General features: G+C 33.7%; 1 protein-coding gene across 1 annotated transcript in view; it reads left to right on the top strand.

Moving 5' to 3' along the window:
- LOC109540337 (dynein axonemal heavy chain 7) overlaps positions 1-23,243 on the top strand; it is a 65,271-nt gene that overhangs the window by 27,964 nt on the left and 14,064 nt on the right. The window contains exons 29-53 of the mRNA XM_019908685.2: positions 79-254; positions 307-458; positions 2,211-2,358; positions 2,421-2,633; positions 2,720-2,892; positions 3,360-3,669; positions 8,488-8,733; positions 9,039-9,268; positions 9,351-9,561; positions 9,623-9,820; positions 10,057-10,282; positions 11,508-11,665; positions 13,189-13,372; positions 13,485-13,713; positions 13,777-13,930; positions 13,988-14,121; positions 14,484-14,675; positions 15,463-15,631; positions 15,693-15,878; positions 16,601-16,842; positions 17,081-17,265; positions 17,325-17,623; positions 20,361-20,732; positions 20,818-20,974; positions 22,995-23,161. Coding sequence (XP_019764244.2) covers positions 79-254; positions 307-458; positions 2,211-2,358; positions 2,421-2,633; positions 2,720-2,892; positions 3,360-3,669; positions 8,488-8,733; positions 9,039-9,268; positions 9,351-9,561; positions 9,623-9,820; positions 10,057-10,282; positions 11,508-11,665; positions 13,189-13,372; positions 13,485-13,713; positions 13,777-13,930; positions 13,988-14,121; positions 14,484-14,675; positions 15,463-15,631; positions 15,693-15,878; positions 16,601-16,842; positions 17,081-17,265; positions 17,325-17,623; positions 20,361-20,732; positions 20,818-20,974; positions 22,995-23,161 — 5,111 coding nt within the window. The remainder of the gene's footprint in view (positions 1-78; positions 255-306; positions 459-2,210; positions 2,359-2,420; positions 2,634-2,719; positions 2,893-3,359; positions 3,670-8,487; positions 8,734-9,038; positions 9,269-9,350; positions 9,562-9,622; positions 9,821-10,056; positions 10,283-11,507; positions 11,666-13,188; positions 13,373-13,484; positions 13,714-13,776; positions 13,931-13,987; positions 14,122-14,483; positions 14,676-15,462; positions 15,632-15,692; positions 15,879-16,600; positions 16,843-17,080; positions 17,266-17,324; positions 17,624-20,360; positions 20,733-20,817; positions 20,975-22,994; positions 23,162-23,243) is intronic.

The raw sequence follows: 23,243 nt of genomic DNA on the forward strand, positions 1-23,243 counted from the left end.
TAGATGGTTGGTTTGGAACTGTAAAATAGCTTAATTCAGTTTTCGCTATCCAAATATACTGACTGTTGATATTGTTAGGTGTGTATGGTCCACCAGTTACCAAGAAATGTGTGATCTTTGTGGATGATGTTAATATGCCTCTTAAAGAAGTTTACGGCGCTCAACCTCCGATTGAGTTGCTTAGACAGTGGTTTGACCACGAGATGTGGTACGATCTGAAAGAAATTGTCTCTATGAAATTGATAGACATTCAAGTAAGACAATATAATTTCGTTGATATTTTGCTTGATGTTGATTGCTGTTTAGTTTATGTGTGCCATGTGTCCTCCGGGAGGCGGAGGCAACACAATCACACCGAGACTGAGCCGGCATTTTAACCATTTGTGTATTGACGAGTTTGCCGAAGGAACTCTAATTAACATCTTCAGCAGAATCATGCTGTGGCACTTGGATACCAGGTAATATCAACTTATCACTGTGTTTTCAAGTTGTTTTACGTAGAATTTTACTCAGCTATCAGAAACTGTGTTTGGTTTAATTACCGATTAAGAATATACAAATAAATGGAACAAACTATAACTGAAACAGCTACCAAATGACACTAAACAACATTCGTGATATCTTGGATTTTCTGTTCTAAGAATTCATGATAGAATAATGAGAGAGACATATCCAAGAAACACTGCATAAAAGCATTATAAGAATCATCAACTATATTATTAACGCTCAGTGGAAATTGTTTAACTTAGAAGCAAAATTGAAAGATACCGGCAAATAAATCTGGCTTGAAGCACATAAAAATCGAACGTTAATTAAAAAATTAAAAATCAACCTCAAAAATGTTATTTGATAAATAATACTGACAAAGTAAAAGCCCTGATAAAAGCCAAAAAAAATACTTAAAAGTCTTAAGTCTTAAAATACTTAAAGGAATTAACTGATAAGAACTAACGTACTCCCGCTAGAACTTCCCAAGAAGATTAAACCAACACATCACGTCAATGTTTCCAATTTAGGGGAGACTGCAAAGCAGATAAGAAAGCAAAAATCGAATGCAAGTGACGAAAGATAATAGCCAAATATTGTGGAACACAGAGGTGAAAATAAAATTGCTAGTTACACAAAAAGCAGTAGGCAAAAAAGTCGGCAGATCCTCCAAGGCGTCTTAAAGACACTGCTAAAATAATGACTTACAAACACGAATTTTACCTGGGCGGAAAAGCTACGCAATATAATTCCCCGTGACAACTCGTTGTGGAAACTGTCGAGAAGCCTCCGAAAAGGCTACGAGCAAGTTTCCGCTCTTGAACAAGAAGTGCGAGCTGCTCGTCGACTTTTTGGCAGAAGTAGTGCAACCAGACCTTCAGGATGACAAAATCGTAAGACATACCGCGGATGAGATAAGATACATTCCTACATGAGAATTTTGTCCCCTAACAAAACGTGACGACAAACTCACACTTTCTGCAAATGCAGGACTGCGTTTCTAGCAGGCTGGAAACGTAAAAATCCAACACTACGTGGACTGGTCAGGTTGGTGGTCCCTTGCTCTGGCCGGTGCTGGCTAGTCTTTGCACCAACGAGAGAAGGGGGCGTGGCCTAGGCCATTTACTGATTAAGACTGCCAGCGGTTTACGTCACCACTGACATTATCAAGATTAAAGTCGAAGCAAAAGAGGTTGTTGAATTTCCTTCAGGAAGACCTTTTTTCCTAAGTTAACGTCCCTCAAATAAAACCAAAGCCGCCACTTCAAGATCTCCATTATTATGATTTATCTCCTGACGTTGTCGTGCGTATAGTAGCTCGGGAATGTCCATGTTAGGGTACTGCACAGGTAATGGACGACTCAGCGCGTCTATTTAGATCATGGACAAAGGAAGCAACTGGCAGAACATCTGTCAATATGTTGTTAATTTGTTTGTGCCATACCAACGTGAACGTTTAATTAATTTTTATCTATCTATCTATCTATCTATCTCAGGCATTCGCGTCGGTCGAACGTGAACATCTCATAAAAAATTGGAAAGGTGTCCTCTCCATTGTGTGAACAATATTTCGCAATTTATGTTGTATTTATTAATGTTTCATCAGTTTCAAGTTCAGGTGAATTCTTCATTAATGAAATAAAACTTTTAAGTATCATTAAATCAATTTAAGTTAATTAACCACGATCATCCTTACTAATGCGGAATTTATTGAAAACTTTCAGAGGATTTTCTAAGGATTTTGACCCGTGCATTGAAGAAATTGTTCTAGCAACATTGGACATCTATAAAATGGCACGAGCTAATTTGTTGCCGACTCCAGCCAAGTCGCATTATCTGTTTAATTTAAGAGATTTTTCACGCGTAATTCAGGTAACGTTAAGATGATGTCTTAATGTCTGAAAAATTCATAAAACCAATTAATGCAATGCTAGGGGGTGTTGTTGTCAGTGCCTGAAGCAATGGAGGATTTGGTGGCAATGAAACGTTTGTGGGTTCACGAAGTTCTTCGAGTATACTACGATCGGTTGGTGGACGATAGTGACCGCACTTGGATAGTGGAAGCATTAAGAGAGGTGTGTAAAGATAAGTTAGAAGAGGACATGAATACGATGTTCCAACGCCTGGCGTCGCCGGAAGGCCCGGAGGTAAGTTGCAGTCAAGTTTTAGTTCCACTTGTAAACTGCTGAAATATTGTTAAGACCGTATATAGTTTGATAACGTTTCATTTCAGATTGGGGAAACTGAGCTCAGAAAGCTAATTTACTGTGACTTTGCCAATCCGAAAGCTGATCACAGACATTACATTGAAGTGCAAGATTTGGAGCAACTTAAAACGATTACAGAAGGATATTTGAATGAATTCAATAATATGTCCAAGAAACCGATGAATCTGGTGCTGTTTAGGTAAGTCCACTCGTCACGGATATTAAACGCAGTGTGAAATGATTCTACACAAATACGTTAATAAGATAGATTCAACAGGTATTTTATAGATTTTCAGTGCGCTTTTTTAGGAACGAAGAAACGAGAAATTTAGAAACGGCTCAATGTGAACCGTCAATTTTTGTTTGATTTATGGATTTTCCGTAAATTTATCTGTATTCTCGTGTTTGCGAGAAAATAATTAGCAACAATTTCATGAATCTTTACTAATGTGTAAACAATTCCCATGCATATTTTCTTAGAAAGAGCATCTTAGTTCACTTAAGTACTATAAATGAATTCATGATTGGMAAAAATGTAGCAAAGTTATCTCCATATTACSCATATACCATATTTWTCTAGTTTCACAGCTTGGAAATTGATTAATTACTTCGCAASTMGCTGGATTAAATTCAGCTTGTAATTAAAATYTTCTCATGCCCTTTCAGATTTGCAATTGAACATTTATCCAAACTATGTCGAATTCTAAAACAACCACGCAGTCATGGTCTATGTGTGGGTGTTGGTGGATCTGGACGTCAATCTCTGACTAGATTGGCGGCACATATTTCCGAGTATGAGTTATTCCAAGTCGAAATTACAAGACTATACGGAGTAAATGAATGGAGGGAAGATGTTAAAGTGATTTTGAAAAAAGCGAGTGCCACTGACCAACACGGCGTGTTCTTGTTTACGGACACGCAAATCAAAGAAGAAGCCTTCTTGGAAGATGTTAGCAATTTAATGAATTCGGGCGAGGCAAGTACATGCATTCTGTTCCATGCAAAACTCTATTTAATGTGATTTTCAAATCAATTATTTTACTGTTTAATTTAATGTGATTTTAAGTTGTTTATTCATAGATACTTTGCGCTAAAGATTCTCTAAAAATGAGAACTGCAAATCCAAAATTGGTTGCTTTTTAAAGCCAATCGTCTTTTAGCCCAAATTATGTACTTTGTGTTAGGCCTGGGTAAAACTGTGTTGAGTTGCGCTTTTCAGTTGTTCCGCTCTCTGAGTTAATGAGTTATAACTCATCGGTGAATGAGTCATAACTCATTTATTAAAGCGGATTAAAGCTGTACGAAACCCTAGACTGGAATTTTAACATTCGGAGTATCATTTCTCCAGCAACGGAACTGAGTTACTGAGTACCAAGCCATTTGAGTAGCACTGCTCGAACACCTGAATTATACACTGAGTTACCGTTTCTGTAGAAACGATTGCTTAAAATTGCGGTTTTTCCGGTTTTTGGTCTAAAACGAGAAAAGCCGGAAATTTTGAAGAAACTTTAAAATTCATCAGAGCGCTGAGGTTTTTAATGAGTTTTYCAAATAGTTGATYATATGCCTTTGYTTTCTCTGATCGTTTTTTGGAAAAGTAATTTTTTCGAGAAAAAAAAAACAAGAAAACTTTGATTTTGTCCCAAATTCAAWGGTAAATCGGGTATTCAAARGACACCAAATAAAGGAAAAGAAGACCAAACTATAAATATGCTGTTTTKGATTCAAAGACYCTCMGTTTGCCACAGTTTGGAAATAGTTTTGYTTAGAAATATTGACCTAAAAGTGAAGAAACCGGAATTAAAAATAACTAAATTATGAACAGCGACAAAGTTGSCGAATTTTCCAAATAATTGATTATTAAGTTTCGCTTGTTCTGTTCGGAAAAAATATTTTTGGCAAAAAACCCAGAAAAATGATTRGAGGATTGTCCAAAATTCGAAGCTACAAAAGTTTTTACAAAAATCTTCAAAAAGACGTTAGGGAGGGGAGTGTTCCAATAGAATGWAKTTSAKAATTTTWSACCKRAAATATCTAAATATTGTCAGTGTTTGAGTGTTGAGAAACTTTAMAYTTCTTCAGAGCGATGAGAGTAGCGAGTTTTCCAAATKATTTTTTGTAAACTTTTGCTCTCGGGTGGTTTTTTCAAGATAATCTTAATTACTTTGGGAACAAAGGAAATAAAATTATTTGTTTTTTGTGCCAAATTCGAAGCTAAGAAAGACCTTCTAAAATATCCTGCAAAGCGATGCATAAGGCCAATTTTCTAACAAAATTAATTGTGTCGTGTTTGGCTGAAAAGACTCCTTGGTTGTCGGAAAAGAATCGGAAAATAATGGATTTTTTAAGGTTTCGATTTAAAATTTTTAGTTTTGCGATCGGTTTTTCAGAAAACCTTAATAATTTTCCGGAAAAAATGGAAAGACTTATTTTCGTTTTTGCCCCGAATTCGACGCTGAAAAAGGTTTTTGTCAAACTCCTTCACCTATAAATTTATCTTGTAATTTTTCGCGTAAAATACCTCCAGATTGTTAGTTTTTTTTAAGTGAAACTCTATAAAATAGAGCGTTTTTGAGTATAAAGTAAAGCAAAAACTCAATCAAAACCAAAAATCCACAGCTTTTAAACTCACTCTACGGTCTTCAGAGGGATGGGGGGTGGTGAGTTTTTATAAACTTTCTGTTATATCCTGTTTGCTTTTTAATAAAAAATTAGTTGATTTTGTCCTAAATTTGAAGCTGGAAAAGGATTTCAATACTTTTTACGAAACGACGAAGGAGGCGAGTGTTTTCACGAAAATTTATTTTACAATTTTTCGCGGCAAATATCCTTAGATTGTCAGTATTTTTACTTAAAACATTAGAAAAATGAGCGATTAGAAGAAACAGTAACTTTGCTAAAACTGAAAAATTCTGAAATTTCGTAAAAAGTGAAAATATTTTTAATAAGTGGCCCCTAAAATAAATCGAAGAACAACTTAAGTCATTTTTTCGCCAGCAACGGAACTGAGTTACTGCGCCGGTGCGTTGGGTTGGCGCACAAAGCCAGTTGCACACTGCGCCAACTTCAAAAAATTCACTGAGTTACCTAGGCCTACTTTGTGCCCTTCGTTAGAAACTAATATGCTGGCGTTAATACAGTTCACAGAACAAATTTCAAAACGAGCATTTATCTTTGTGATTTGCTAATGACCAGGTCAAGAAATTTATTGACGTGGTCAATAACAAAACTGAGCTGAACTTTGCCATGCAAATAGTAAAGGTCAGAATGCATTAAGGTTCCTAGAAACAGTAGTTTGTTGCACGAAACACAATTGGAAAATATTTTGACTATCGAGCTAATCGAAATAGTTGGGAATAAACACGATTTTTTTATTTCTTAGTACCTTGGTGTGCTAATAAGTATAATTCGTCACTCCATTCCTTAAAAAGGTGAGATATTCTTAGAAATTACAGAGTTATTTTTTACTCTCAGTTATCACATTCTTCATTCTCCATTCAATTTTAAAATATTGAAGCAACAGCAGATAAATTGCAATAAAATAATTTTGTCAATATGGTCTAGCTATGGCAAGTACCAAGAATATTTAAAGCAGGAACGGAAATATAGCGATTAAGCGAACCTCAAGAGCGGTAAGCAAACAATTATTAGCTCAATATTTGCTATAGCATCAACTAATATACAACTATAAATACAAACTATAAAAAATTTAAAAGGAATATAGAATGATAATTTTTAGTACATAGCTAATAAGGTAAATTTACGTAGGTAAAAGTGATACCTACTTAGTACTAACAATGAATGTTTACAATTACAATTAATTAATACAACTAAATTCCCGACAATACATAGTGTAAAGAAGAGTTGAAGTCTAATAACCGTAATGATCAAATGGAGAATTTTAATTTTAAATCAAATAATGAACATATTTTTTAAAGATAGCAAATCGAAAAGTATATAAAGCGTGTTTTTTAGAGATAGAACTTTGAACTGAAACTGAAGTAAAATTCATAAAAACCATGTTAATATCATCGAACTGGCTTAATTGAGAAAGCAATTGTATAGCTTAACTGTAATTAGGGATCTAATGATCCGTAGCTGGCTCGAATGAAGAACAATGTGAAAGTCCAATTTTCGACCACTTCCAAACTCCTTCCAGGCCATAAAGCACAAAAAACAGTGAGTTTTTCTGGATACAACGGCGTGTCAATAATGGCTTCTGGATTTTTGTCGCTCCAAATTACGAAATTTTGTTTATTTACACAACCGTTGAGCCAAAAACGATTATCTCTACCGTAAAATGAACCTAGCGCACGGTGAGTTTGGCGAACTGAACAGCGATTTTCGAAATGAATTGCTGAATTTGGAGCGACGAATATAATAAATCGGAAAGCCATTATTGAGATACCGGTATATCCAGAAAAACTCACTGTTTCATGTGATTTTTTAATGGTCTAGTGGAATCAAATTGGTCGAACGATGGATGAAACCCGACTTCTTCACGGATTGCTCTTCATTGGAGCCAGCCGCCGCGCCCATATGCTCCAAATCCTATTTAAACATACAATGGTCCTTTCAATAAAGCCATTATACCATGACCGTAACATGAATTTTATGAGTTTTCTTTCAATTTAAAAATCTATACCTCGAAGAAAACACTCTTTAGGTAAAGTGAAGTGTCGAATGTGAAAAGGAAGGCCAAATACACATGGAAACTTTATGACAAATTAATATTTAATATAATTGCTGGCAAAAGTGCGCATAATCGGACGTCACAAGACAAAAGTAAAAAAGGACAATAAATATCTATCAATTTTATAATAGATACAATTATACCGAACACAAATCATTTAACTTAATATCATCAGACAAAAATCTTTCTCGCCCGTTTTAAAGGACAACGCAATAATTCGAATGAGGTTAATTTGAGCTTCATTTGAGGTAATCCTGTTCTAATCGCGGTGTAGAAATTTGCGAACTGAAATAAGCTTTTAAAAACTTATAATAATCTGACACTATAGTCGATAAGCCATGAAATTTAAAAAAAATTTGTATAAAATAAAGTGCACTTTTCAAAAACGATTCATGATTAAAATATAGAAATTAGAGTGTTCAAAGCAAATACTAGAATACGATATCTGCACATCTTTAAATACGTATGGAAGATGTGTTTGTAAAAGCTTCCGAAGAAATCAAATGAAAAAAAAAATGCGCGAAGAAATCAACACGAAAAGATCCAAACGAAGCGCTTTACCCTTCAAGTGGCCTATGGAAATTAGTAATTGTTATTAAAGTACTGTTTTTATTGTGTCTATAAGTCGCAACTTATTTACGATGTCAATAGCAAGTGTATCATAACAGATGATTGAGCAAAATTTTACTGGGTTTCGATACTTTTAACATCGGGAACACTCAGTTTTTTTTCAAATATAGCACGGAAATGCCTTGTTTTTGTTACTTAATTATTGTTTTGCTAGGTTTTTCTATCAGTAAAATTTGTATCGACCTCGCAAAACTTGCGCCCGACAGAAAGAAATAAACTCTCAAATTAATGGAGGTTTAAATATTTTAGTTAACAACTAAAACCATGCTGTTAATTGTTCAGCCAGTTTGTTTTTTTTTATCAATAATTTGGAATAAATGCATTCAAATTTTCCTTATTCACTTTTTAGTATTCTTGATATCTTCTCCGTTTTGTTGTTAATTCACAGAATTCTGCCTATAGCGAAATAATGGAAATATTTTCATTCCCTTTAAATGCTGTGCCCGAATATGCAAACCGTGACATTTGTAGGTCCCTAATTTATTTACCACTGAAGAGAAAATGGAAATTTGCGAGAAAATGCGCCAACTGGACAGACAAAGGGATAAATCCATGCAGACAGATGGTAGCCCAGCGGCACTATTTAACTTCTTTGTCCAGATTGTAAAAGAACAGCTCCATGTTGTGCTGGCTATGAGCCCGATTGGCGAAAGTTTCAGAACCAGGATTAGGAAGTTTCCCGCTTTGGTTAATTGCTGTACTATCGACTGGTTTCAGGTAACCCATCTATTAAAGAGGGTGTTTAAATTTATATGCAACTATCTTGTTAGCTGTATTAGGTAAAAAGAAAACATATTTCAAACTGTAACAAAGACGATTTTCACACTTTCTATTTTGAGCGTTCACGGTTTTATATCTGATCATTTTGCATAACACGCAGCGATAGATGAAAGTTGGTCTTGAGGCAAATTTAAAAAATCTAGATAGGTCCTTTAGAAGTCACTGGAAGTACCCATTATCTTCGGACTCCCTAAATACTCCCTGCTGTTATAGAAAATAATAATTATCTAAGTAAATTTCAGAGTTGGCCAGAAGATGCCTTATTGGCAGTAGCCAAAAAATTCCTAGGCGAAATTGAATTAACTGACCAGGAACGAGACGTGTGCATTGATATGTGCCAAACCTTCCACGTTTCAACGCAGAAATTATCAGACGAATACTTTCTCAGGCTGAATCGTCATAATTATGTTACACCTACTTCTTATTTGGAAATGATCAATACCTTCAAAACCTTCTTGACCAAGAAGCGCAGGCAAGTCATTTTTCCAGTGCAATCGGACTAAGGCAAATTAATATTTCTGTAAGTTCTAACAATTTGATTGTCGTTATAATAGAGAACTGCTACTGGGCCAAAAAAGATATGAAGTGGGATTGGAAAAACTACAATCTGCTGGTTCTGAGGTTGCCGTGATGCAATTGGCTTTAGAAGCTTTGCAACCTCAGCTGGTTGTTGCGCAAGCCAAAGTTGAGGAAACAATGAAAATTGTTGAAGCTGAATCTGCTGAAGCTGCTGAAGTGGAGAAAACCGTTATGATTGATGAAGAGGTATATGTTGATCAATTTTAACATCCTATTAATTTTAAATGATTTAATTCCCCAAAATTAGGCTGCAAATGAACAAGCAAAAGCCGCACAAGCTATAAAGGATGAATGTGAAGCGAATATGGCAGTAGCTATGCCAATATTGAATGCAGCTTTAGCCGCTTTGAATACATTGACTCCAGCTGATATAACTATAGTTAAAACGATGAAAAACCCACCGAAAGGCGTCAAAGTTGTTATGGAGGCAGTATGCATTCTAAAGGTATTATCTGATTGTAGTTGATTCAAATATGCTTGGAAAATATTATGGTAATGTTTTAAAATTCAATTTTCTTTGTATTGTGTTCAAATAATTAACTCAATATCGTCCGGTCTGGCTCATTTTCGTGAAATTAACTTGAAGGCAAACTGCAATTTTAGTTCTTGACACCATTTATTTACCCCGCTATTTAATTAAAAAGTTCAATTAAAATTCAAAGTACAATACAATTATTTCAGGACATAAAACCTGATAAAGTACCGGCTCCGAGTGGAATAGGGACGATTGACGATTATTGGGGTCCGTCAAAAAAGGTTTTAGGCGATATGAAATTTCTAGAGGGTCTAATTAATTTCGACAAAGACAATATTCAGCCCCGGATCATGGCCAAACTTAAAGATCAGATTTTGAACGATGAAAGTTTTGATCCGGATAAGGTGAAAACGGCTTCTTCAGCAGCTGAAGGTAAACGGCTTTTTGAAATATTAAAATATAATTGTTTTAACAGGTGGGATATAGATATTATTAGCAATGAAATTAAAAAGCTTGCTTATCTGTTGTTTTGCACTTTAAAGGGATTCTCATAGAGACACTTTTTTATGTTTTATGTAGGCTTATGGTTATGTGGCAACTGAAGTAGATAAGCAAAGTTGAATGCCGTCAAAACATTTTTGATTGACCTTTTTCGGTAACCGCTTAACTAAAACAATGTTCTCCGCAATTTGAACGGATAGTATAATTCGAAAAGAAGACATTTTGATACAAACAGTGGGAAACAGCCGCTTGATATCGTCCTTCTGAGCGCATAAAACAGAGAAATATAAGCAAAAAAATTTCCAATGAGAGTCTGTTGGGATTAAATCCCATAGTTTTGGAGATTTGAAATTTTGTAATTGAAAGATGTACTATTGGCCGCTTTTTTGAGAGTGTAAATCCGTAAATCGTTTAGCAGATAATATCCATAACTGCAATTGGATACATTCAATCCATGTGATAGAAAGGCAAGGTATTTTCGTGCAATCAATTTAATAAAAATTAAGCCTTAACCTTTCTCCACAAATCATCATATCCATATTAAACCGTAAATTAGAACAACTAAAGAGCAGAACGCATTATTTTCAGCCATATCGAATTTTCGCGGTTAATTTGAAAAGTCCCGGCCAGAGATGTTGGTCACTTGTTCAGCAATACCCGTCTTTTTCGCTTTACTTTATTTGAATATACGATTAAAATATATAATAGATGAAATCAAAAAATATATTGATATAATACCCGTCGGATTTTAAGAGATAAACTTTCCACTAACTCCAACTTTCACTCTAGAATTTATGTTTTAAATGCTTTTTTCAGTATTTTTTTTTCTTAAATATCCAATCTTTTCTAAAATTAGACTTTCAGTCAATTTTCCTTTCCTTTCAGTTCTGCAGACATCGTAGTGTTATATATACTCAAATAATAAAAATCAGCCTAGTGTAATAAATTGTACACATTGTTTTTAAATGCAACGCTGTGTGGCATACAGAAATGACGCTAAAATATACTTTCTCAGAGGTTTTTTGCATCAATTATCCGCTTCGTATGTTGTTAAATTACTGTACTTAACGACCTTGTAAATATGCTTAATGTATGCTTTAAGAAATTAACATTTTAAATAAAAATGTATGTTTGCAACCAATGCACCTTATTTTAGGCATTTGCAAATGGGTAATCGCCATTTCGAAGTACGATAAAGTAGCGAAAGTAGTCGCACCCAAGAAAGCTGCTCTTGCTATTGCAGAAGAACAATTCAATACGGCAATGGCTTCTTTAGAAATCAAAAGGGCACAATTAAGAGAAGCCAGAGAAAAGGTAATAAATTATAAATCATTCATATGATTTTCACGTGAAAATCAATAGAGCGGATACTTTTTGATGCTCCATTTAGTAGCAAATCGTTTAGAAGAACATATGAAAACATACAGGCAATATTTCAACTGTATAATTGGTGGCAAACAAACTTTTATTGCGAGCTGTTTCGAAATATAAATTTGCCTTTGAGTTACCTACCTTAAGTCAGAAAAAATCGCTACACTCAAAAACCGTTCTCTCTCAACAAAATCAAAAACTYAAAATTYCAWGCTCTTCCATAGAACCTCTAAACGATTTTGGCATATTAAACATCGAACTRTATATATGTTTTARTAGAGAWATGACATCTGMATTAGAAGTGCGCGATTTAATAATAATTGAAATAWTCGAAATTTTCATGAAAATYCATWGTGGATCCAWCGRAAAATTGCAAGAGGTAAACGTTCAYAGAAYGACCGYATCAAAYGTTATTAGTCTGTTCAAGCAAACCTTAAAGTTTRAYMRAAAAGKGCGTTCGGGTARGAAAAGTGGATTTACACGCYCACAAACAGTGWAGAAAGATGTCGAGATGTCCCAATGGGAAAATGGGCAATAAAGTAGGTTGCCGTGAGAGCACCGTACCTCGAATCAAAACCAAGATKGACTTCAAGWCTTATAAAGTTCAGACGAMACCAGACAGAAATGMMARTWAGAAYCYGGAAGCAAAAAAKAATTATTCCAAAAAGARAWATTGCTGYCTGATGRATGACAAAACATWYGTTYTTTGTAACTTCTCCYAGCTTSCGGGTCAAAAATKTTACGCAGRACGTGACCGCGGAGGTGTAAATGAAGAGTTCAGGACAAAGRAAAAGTCAAAGTTTYCCACGAAGTTTCTCATGTGGCAAGCCTTGTRAAGCTGTGGGGCGCGCAGMAAATCTTTTGTCACRAATRGAACGATAAACACCGAGATTTACGTAAGATAGAAGTCTCCAAAAAAGATTGTTGCCAATCATGAAACAGTAGAATGGTGCCAAATGAATAAAGTCGTTTTGKTATCGAGCAATATTAGGCCTTGGTAAAAAGAGCTTTGAAAGAAGCGAAAAAAGAAAATAAAACCCTACCAGAATTGAAAATAAAGTGAAATTCTGCAGCCAGAAAAATTAATAAAGCTACCATAAAGTCCATGATGGAAAAKATTTCAGAAAAATCTAACATTTCCGTCAAAACAAATGACTTCAGCTTAATTATTTTAATTACTCGTAATAAAAGCACCTTTAAAACGCTTTCTGTTTCATTACAATTTTGTCAAGAGTTCGTAAGTTATTAAGGTTTTTGCGTGTAGCGATTCTTTCTCAGTCAAGTCAATTCCCATTACTCTTCATGAAATTAAAGTGCTTTGCATTGAGGCAAAAAGGCAATAGAGCAAATGGTGCAGGCATGAACATCAGAGCAAAATACTAGATGATCTGATATTATAGTTGACATTTCAAGGCAAATTATTATAGAGATGTGTTATGATTGGCGAAATAAATTTTACCTATTAGGTTGCCAAACTAGAAGAGAGATTGGCTGACGAGTCTAAGAAGTTCAGAAAACTGACGGATGAAGTTAATCTTTGCCAGTTAAAATTGCAACGAGCAGAAGACCTGATTGGCGGCCTGGGTGGTGAAAAAGATCGTTGGAAGGCAACAGCAAAAGAGCTGGGAGAACGGTATAATATGCTAGTTGGTAAGTGACTAGAAATGTTTTCCAAACCACTTGGAACACCTAGGTGAAAAGTGCAAATATATCAGAAGTTGATTTTTTATCATTTTACTCGAAAATTTGGTTTGGTTTCTAGGGGACATATTGGTGTCTGCGGGCATAGTAGCTTATTTGGGAGCTTTCACTATGCAATTCAGGCAGAAACAAATTGAAGACTGGGTTACCGAATTAATTGGGTATGGAATTGTAACTACGCGAGATTTCCAGTTGGCTGCCATTCTGGGAGAGCCTGTCGTGATTCGACAATGGAATATTTTCGGATTACCCACAGATAATTTCAGCGTAGAAAATGGAATTATCATTTCGTAAGTTTTGTTTGTTTTTGTTATTTCTTTTCATATTTTAAATATGTTGATTTTGTCCTCTAGTAATGCTAGAAGATATGCTTTGATGATCGATCCTCAAGGACAAGCCAATAAGTGGATTAAAAATATGGAGCGATTGAATAATTTAGCTATTATTCGATTGAATCAGCCTGATTATGTTAGAATTTTGGAAAATGCTATTCAGTTTGGCCAACCGGTAAGTGTACTGCAAATTTTCACAATTCTCTTAATTGGAAGGAGTTCAACTTCATAGGTTCTCCTGGAAAACGTTGGGCAAGAATTAGATCCAATTTTAGAACCGGTTCTGTCCCAGCAAACATTTAAGCAAGGTGGTGCACTTTGTCTTAAGTTGGGTGATTCTGTGGTTGAATATAGCCCAGATTTTAAGTAAGTTTTCGAGGCATAATTGTTTATTTCAGTTTTCAATATTAATTTCTCGATTAATCTAATATAGTTTTCTATATATCTAAGATTCATTCAGTATATTTAAATAATTTTTTTCTACTAGCTATTAAAAAATTTGCATAAAAAAATTAAGCAATTATTATTATTTCTGCTTCAAATTTCTATAATAGCTATTAAAATAAATAGCTATTAAATAGCTTTTAAAAAATGTGCATAAAAAAATTAAGCAATTATTATTATTTCTGCTTCAAATTTCAAATATGGCTCAGGTCATATTTTAGTAAACTTTTCTTTTGATTGTTCATTTGTATAATTAAATAGTAAAAAAAATACTATTTTCTTAGGCTGTATGTAACAACTAAACTACGAAATCCACATTACTTGCCAGAAGTGGCTGTGAAGGTTACATTAGTAAACTTTGTAATAACTAGTGCGGGTCTTGAAGATCAACTTTTGGGTATAGTGGTGGCCAAAGAAAGACCTGATTTGGAAGCAGAGAAAAATGCTCTGATCATTCAAGGCGCAGAAAATAAGAGGTATGTGCTTTAGTGTGATTTTTTTTCCCGATTTATAAGTGGCTATAAACTTATAGCTAAAAATATTTAGTCTGCCTGAGCTGAGTTTATTTTCCGTACAATCTTTGAGAGTCGTTATTTTGTCTAAAATATAGAATTTTATTTATTCTTTTATATTTTAGCATTTTTAGTATTTGAGGTTCTACTTTGTAATTTTTAGAATTCAACTGAGATGCTTTGAAACTACAAAGTGAATTATATTTTGTTATTGCGTTATTTTATTACCAAATAATATAAAATTTTATATGGCAAATTTTTTATTCTTATTCTACAATTTGTTGCTGTTCACTTTAGCAAAGCCAAATTTGTTTGTACCTTTTAAATAATAAAAATATGTTTCTTCACGAAGCGATTGTTCTCTAACAATGTTTAAGAAAATACATCCCAGTTAGGCCAATGAGCTTACGTAAGGCATGCAGCTCTGTTTGCCAAAGCCCAATTTTTTTAAATTTTTGCAAGAATCCTGCTTCCGAAAAGGTTTTCTCATATTTGTATTTGTTTTCCAAAAACGCACGCAAAAAAAGGATCGAGTCAACTTCACTTGCAATTTTCAAGTTGGGTTATTTTATTATATGAGTTAAATAATTTAAAAATTCTTCCATTTCCTACAATGTATTTCTCAATTAAACATCAAAAACTCCTACGAATTTCTGGTTAGACAATTATTAGAAAAGAATAGCTATATCAATAAACGTATGAAAACTCTTATAAAATCTTCTGTGAGTTTCGAGAGTGTGTTCATTTTCAGATCGCTGAAAGAAATCGAAGATAAAATCCTGGAAGTTTTAAGTACGTCGCAAGGAAATATTTTGGAAGACGAAACAGCCGTTACTATTCTAAGCTCATCCAAACAGCTATCAAATGAAATAGCTGCAAAGCAAGCAATCGCTGAAGTTACCGAAAAACAAATAGATAAGGTCAGCTTGATGCAGTAATTTTAAACATTGGCTAATATTAAAGAATACGAGTATTTTTCAGGCTCGCCTGGAGTATACTCCAATAGCTGTACATTCGGCAATTCTGTTCTTCACTATAGCAGATTTGGCCAACATTGATCCAATGTATCAATATTCTTTAGTTTGGTTCGTAAATTTATTCAAGGGCACCATAGATAATACGGATAAAGTTGAAGATGTAACAATGAGGCTAAATGACTTGAAAAAGGTAATACGTTTATTTGTAAATAATTTTATGTTACGTATCCAGTTAATCGTAGTTTAATTTTATAAAAGCTTACAAAGTATTTATACATACGAAAAGCTTTTTGAAGAAAGAACGATGAAGTGTATCGATTAATTTACGCTTTCATGATCAACGAGTAACCAAAGCGGAAAATTTAATTTTAACAATATGGCAAGGAAAATACATAATAGCCAATATTTGTATAAGCAAAACGGGTATTTTTGCCTTCATTAATTAAAAACTCCCATAACAAGACTTGAAGAATAGTTTTTCTAAGGTCGGAGCTAACACCTACTTAGTTCATTACTGTAATCTCGGGTTTGAAATTGTTTAACCACTGATTCTTCATTTGTTAACTAGTTTTGTTTCCTTTGTTACTTCTTTGCTTCTGTTAAACTAAAAAAGGGGGAAGATTCATCACACAGATAATTCCGAAACGAATAACTTGATGACAAACAACATTTCTATCAAATGTCCGCTGTTTAGGTCATTAAGTATAGTTTTGAAAAAGATTTAGTCTACTAAGTTAAGAACAAATGGTAAAACTTCCAACGTTTTCCAATCGGAAGCACACGTTATTTTATGTTCTTGATTGGCATCATATCCGGCAAAACCTTTTCAAATGTAAACAGGTCATGTTAAAACTACTAAAAGTTTTAGTTCTTTAATAGAGCTGCTGCTTCTCAATACTTATTCTGTTTCAGGTTTTTACTTATCATTTGTATGTGAACATATGTCGCAGCTTATTTGAAAAAGACAAGTTGTTGTTCTCCTTACTGCTGACGATAAATTTGATGAAAAATCTCAACCAAATCGACTTAGCCGAGTGGATGTTTCTCCTGACTGGAGGCGTGGGTCTGGATAATCCCAATGTGAATCCTTCAGACTGGTTGGTTACAAAATCTTGGGATGAACTCTGTCGCCTTAACGATTTACCAAATTTCAAGTAAGCGAATTTAGCAAATTTGTGGAAAATCGTATAAATAATTTAATTGATGAAGATAAAAACTTTGAGTAAACATGCACATGACCAATTAGCAAAATTTGATCAGAAAATATAACTTGAAGACTGTTGATAGATGTTTACCTGTTTACTTCGTTTTCAGTCGATAATACCCTCTTCAGATAAAACGTCGTGTTATGAACAAAAACTCAAAAAAGCGATAAATGTAATGCTGTTTTAGGGGAATCATCAATCACTTTGCCAAACATTCAGCTGAATGGAAAATTATATTTGATTCGGGCGAACCTCAAAAATTGCCCTTGCCATCTCCTTGGAACGAAAAGCTATCCTCTTTGCAGAAACTGCTTGTTCTCCGATGTATAAGATTTGATAAAATAGTGCCAGCGGTTCAAGATTTTGTTACAGGTTATCATGTTATAAGGTACTTAAAAATTAATCTCTCTAGTGATTTTTTCTATAAACAGAACACTTGGGAAAGCAATTTGTTGAGCCACCTCCATTCGATTTAACATCATCATTTGCTGATTCGCATTGCTGCATTCCGCTCATTTTTGTGCTGACTCCCGGTGCGGATCCGACAGCCGTCTTGCTCAAGTTTGCAGATGATCAAGGCTTTGGTGCCGCGAGATTATTCGCTCTATCTTTGGGACAAGGACAAGGACCGATTGCCGTAAAGTTGATCGATGAGGGTGTGAAGAATGGCACTTGGGTGGTGTTGCAAAATTGTCATTTGGCTAAAAGCTTTATGCCCACATTGGAGAGGGTATATATCAACATTATTTGACTAATAATAACGTTTTACCGAAATGCCAGCACACATGCACACATGCACACATTTTTGAACTCTGTATTCATCTAGAAGTTTATATCAATCTCAAGTCAAATTTAGTTTAAATACAAAAAAATTTCTCAAAGAAAAAACTGTTTTGGGTAGGTTGGATTCCTGCCACATGGACAATTCTGAAATCCAAAAAACTCGAAAAAGTAACTACTATTTTGATATAAAAAAATGCAGACTGCTCGAGTGATCAAAGTAAAGAATTAACCAACTAATTTGAAAAATGAAATTGTTGATTGGTAAAATGTATAACTATGCAGTTAAAAGAACGCGACTAAAACATTACCAAAGTTACTTTGACTATTTGATGTTAAAGGGTTGAAAAAAGCCATTTAAAAACAAACCATAATATTAGGGGCACAAATTTCGACTGTAAAAACTGCTCTCAATACTTCAACAGAACTAATTATAAATTGGACAAATTGTATATGATTTGAAGACGATTGCTGCACAATTACATTGATTGCACTTCATCACATAGTCTTCCACAAATCTTTTTGAATAGGCCAGCGCGCCTATTCAAAAATATTTCAGTCTTTCCTTATTTGAACCGCAAGAAATTCTGCAGTTTATTCTACAGCCTCTAATTAATACATTACAATAAGTAATGTTGAAGTTTCATGGTGACCGTGATCATAATTAGTGATAGATGTTGCTTTCTGTTTTTTTGGGTTGATCGGCAAGAGATAGTGGCAGAAAAGAAAATACTATTTTTCTTGGGCCAACCTTTCGGCTTTATAATCGGCAGATGCAATATTACACTGTCTGTCTGCTAGCATGCTCTGGTTATTATTCTTGGTGGAAATGCACTAAATGATTGACCATTAACATTAAACATTACGCATTTGTAGATCAAATTGCAGATGTTCCAATTAGGACACAATAATATTTTTGATTCCTGATATAATAATTCTTTAAGTTTAAGAACAGTTCAATATTAGTAATCACACAGGTGAATCTGAAGGTTTTGTATCTACTATTTACTGTTTCTCTTGGAATATATTTGCTTTTTATAAAATTGCTATTTTCTACAGTTGTTTTTTGTCTAGACGCATCCATCCTCTGGTGATTTCAAGTTATCCCTCTATATTCGTGCGGATAGAGAAACCTTTTTGCAACCTATGAGAGATTTTCCCCGAACGATTTCAGCGATGTGCGTGTAGTCCATTCGGTTAATGTGATAAACTTTGCTATTTTTAAACGACCCTTTTTTCTCTTATTTGTTTTTCAAATTTACGTTGTATTTCTCTGTTTTTTAACTGCGTCCTAAAAACATGTGTTAATAGCTGCCGCAGGTTATCTTTCTCTTCTACAAACAAAACTGCGTCATCCGCATACCCTAAATTCATACTACCACTCACATAACATTTTTTTAATGTACACACAGAATAAATCTTATGGTTTTGTCTATGATATTATTTTGTAATGTATATTAATAGAGCACTGGTCATTGTATTACCTTTCACACAAATTAATTCTTGTTTCAATATTTTGTGTCGTTATTTAACGAATATTATCAATATTACACAATTCGACATTGCAAGTTTTTCTTAAACCTCTTTACAAAATTCAGAAAGTTTAGGTTTTGAAGTTATATTTGCTGTTATCTTATCTTTTTGTTTTTCAAGTTAAATTTCCTACTACTTAACTTGTTCTGCAATGTTTAGCAAGTAGGTACAATAAAGCTCAGTTTTGCAAGACAAGATAATATTCGTTTTTCACATTTTTTATTAATTTGTAAATCTATAAAATTATTATTGTTTCTTGATTTTTCGCATTATTTTTCCATTTTTATTGATATTAATTTAGTGTGTACACACCCGCTTCCTCCCCTTCCTTCCGTTTTCAAGTTTGTTTATATTTTTCAATAGCTTCACTTCACTAACTTCACTTTTGTAACAATTACATTATGCCTTTTTGTAGTCTCAATCATAAGATGTTTGCTTCTTTGTTTCATTATGTTGAACAAGAACAAAACCCTGATAGTTCTCATTTCCCTTTGATAGCAGTCAGAGGAGTGAAATCACCCGTTTGTCATAAAAAGGACCTCATACTTAGCAAATGAGTTCTCGACTCCTACAAATGATCAGTTCTTTGAGATACATGTTTACGTTTATGGAAAGTTGAGGATGTACTTCAACAAAATAGTTCTAAAATTGTGGTTTAGCGCTTAAATCGCTAAAACATAGTAGCATATTTTGAATTATTTTATTTAATTACAAAATAATGTAATGTAATGGAGTAAAATATCATTATTTCGGCCACCGACGACCCTATAGAATTTTTCTTTTTCCATATGTATTGAACGAGAGCAGTTATTGAATCAAATTTTAAAATCTCTTTGTTTTCAGCACTAATTCCAAAACGTTTATAATGACACGTTTTTTTAAGTCTTTTTTATCAGCATTAAATTCAATGGTACAAAAATGATACACACATTTTACAATTTTTGTCTAACCATATCTTCTTTCTGGCTTTTTTCTTCCTGCCTTCGAAAAGTGTTTAACAGTTTCTAATTTTGTTTTCCCAACTACAATTTGCCCAATTTTTTGGTCGCTTTGTGCAGCATAATAAATTTTAAATTTTAAGATTAATTTAATTGTGAAAAACCATTTTTTTCTTCACAATAAATATGGGTATTTATATATAATATTTTTTCAAGATTTGTGAAAATTTAACACCCGACTCCACGCATCCAGACTTTCGTTTGTGGCTCACGTCTTATCCGGCGGAACATTTTCCTGTTTTGGTGTTGCAAAACGGCGTCAAAATGACCAACGAACCGCCGAAAGGTTTGCGAGCAAACATTACTCGTTCATACATGAGCGATCCTATTTCCGATCCGGAATGGTTCGAAAATTGCAAGCAATCAGCAGCGTTCAAGAAACTTTTATTCAGTTTATGTTTTTTCCATGCCTCTATTCAGGAGCGTCGGAAATTTGGACCGCTGGGATGGAATATTCCATATGAGTTTAATGAGACTGATTTGAGAATCAGTGTGATGCAATTGCAAATGTTTCTTAATGAATATTTGGTAAGCGCAAGAAAATAGTTTTAATGTTGGGTTTTATCTATTATTTTACCAACATGACTAGTTATATTACATAATCAATTTCCAGGATATCCAATTTGATGCTATATTATATCTTACCGGTGAATGTAACTATGGGGGCAGGGTAACAGATGACTGGGATCGGCGAACTTTAACTACAATTTTGCGAAAGTTTTACTGTCCCGAGGTGGTGGATGTTTCAAATTATCCATTTGATCCAACCGGTAAGTTTTAAGCAAACACATCGCTCATATTTATTATTTTATGCAAATAAATATTATTTCGATTCTTTCGAAATCAAATAGTTCAAATACAGATGGAAATATTTAATCAACTGGAAAAGTCGCCCTTGAGTTACCTGATAAACAGCTCGGGCTTCTTTATATCACTTTTTACACCATTGCTGGTTAGTTTAGCGTAGAGCATCTAAAAATATTTTTAAAGGGCAAGATTTTCGTTATTGTGTCATTTAAAAAAGTAATTATTTTCTAAATCTTCTCATGTTACAATCGGTTTCATTTTAAAAAGCTTAAAGCTTAGGGGCCGATAATATTTAAGCACCCAAATGAGATTTTAAAAACCGAATAAACTTTAGCAAAAACGAAGAATATTTACCAAAACATTTTTTTTTTGGAGCTAATAATTATTTTCTAGTACTACTAGCATTTTTTGAGGATGTTTGCAACGAAACAAGCAACATGTAAAGTGCAGATTTTATTTTCACACGATTTTTCGAATCAATGCATGATTAGTTATCAAAGAATGTCTCAATATCAAACGTGAATCGAAAGTTATTTACAGTAACAAACTACGTGTATTTCACAGCTAATTTAATTCAGTGTTTTCAAATTCAACAGATGTGTAGAAATAGGCTGACTGACAATTACATTTTTTTACTATTAGAATTCATTCTAAATCATCATTATTTTACTCGTTTATTAAGACAAAGTAGACGCTGTGCTCTACTCTCCGACATATTTTCTCTAATGAAGTAATATTTTATAATAATGTTGCATTTTCATATGAATATACAAAATACATGTTATGAAAAAAAACTTTTATCGCCTAGAAGTGTAGATTTTCTCTGTGTATTTTTTCTGTTCTTAGGATATTTAGTCACTTCATGCATCTTTTAATTTTTAATTTTTTTTCTTTTATTATCGTATACTTCGTCACATTTTCAATCTTGGAACTTGATCAAGATTTTTTAAATTTCAGATGTGTGATTTAAAGCTTAAAATTGTAAATTTCAGTCTATACTTCAAGTCCGAAAAGTATGTTTATGTCACACGTTACAAAGCAACCTCGGGCCTAAATTAAACTAAAAACTTATTTTATAAAAAAATATGAAATGTCCAGGGTCAAAATAAAAGCGCAATTAATTGCCTAACTAGTGCAATTAATATAATTAAACAAGAGTTAGGTAATGTAATCTTCGGAAACAGATCAACTTTGTTATTCTTTTTTGTGTATTCGACGGTACGGTTCTAAAAATATCAAAGTGTTCGAAGTTATACAGGGTGTTTCAAAATTGGGTCGTTCCTCTGAAGATATTGGAGGGAGATACCATTTCTGTGGGGAGCACAGAAAACATTTTCCTCCCATATTAGTGTAACGTAAATACTCAATGCTTTATTCTTATTGTAGCAAATAGAGAAAATGCATTAATAATTTCTCTGGCATTTCATAATCGTTTACTACTGATTAGTTGCAAAGAATTCAGAGTTTCAAATTGCACTTTTCAATTTAAGTTGAGTCTTGCAATTTAATTGAGTTTTCAAAGCATTTACATGATCGTTTTTCACAAAATTGTCCAATTTTATATCGACATTTCATCTTAAAGCACAGCTTTCTGACCGGCTTCTCAATAAATAGCTACCTGGATACATGCCGATTTAAATTTTCTTTAAAATTTGATAGAATCGTAAATTTTCAAGTTTTTTAGTAAGTTTAAGCGAGATTGTCAAAGTTTTATTTGCAATCTTCCGCTGCACGAAATTCGAAATTGCACCGAACTACTTTAAAATATTGCATAAGGGAAAGTTAAAAGTGAATCTTCTAGAGCTAATATATTTCCGAACAGAAGAGACGCTAATTTGGAATCACCCTTTATAAAGTAAAATATTTATTGATATCAAATTTAAGCGTGCAATAACGGGTCTACTGCAAGGTTCAAGATTTAACTGCACCTCATAGAACTCTCTATAGCACCATAAATATTTCAAACTGATTGTGGCTTTTCAGGAGCGTATTATTGTCCCGATAAAGCGGAATACGATGAATTCATGAGCTATACAAAATCGTTGCCGCTAATCACTCATCCAGAAGTTTTCGGCATGAACGAAAACGCCGATATTATGAAAGATCAGCAGGAAACCAATTTGCTGCTTAGCAGCACCCTTCTAACTCAGGTAATAACTTTTTATTGTTACGTTATGGCTAACAGGATGGGAATTTGAGTGACAACAGTGAGCGAATAGGTAATGAAAAATG

Source organism: Dendroctonus ponderosae, unplaced genomic scaffold, assembly GCF_020466585.1.
Source record: "Dendroctonus ponderosae isolate FM_Combo_2020 unplaced genomic scaffold, Dpon_F_20191213v2 Dpon_F_20191213_3, whole genome shotgun sequence".
NCBI classification, from domain to species: Eukaryota; Metazoa; Arthropoda; class Insecta; order Coleoptera; family Curculionidae; genus Dendroctonus; species Dendroctonus ponderosae.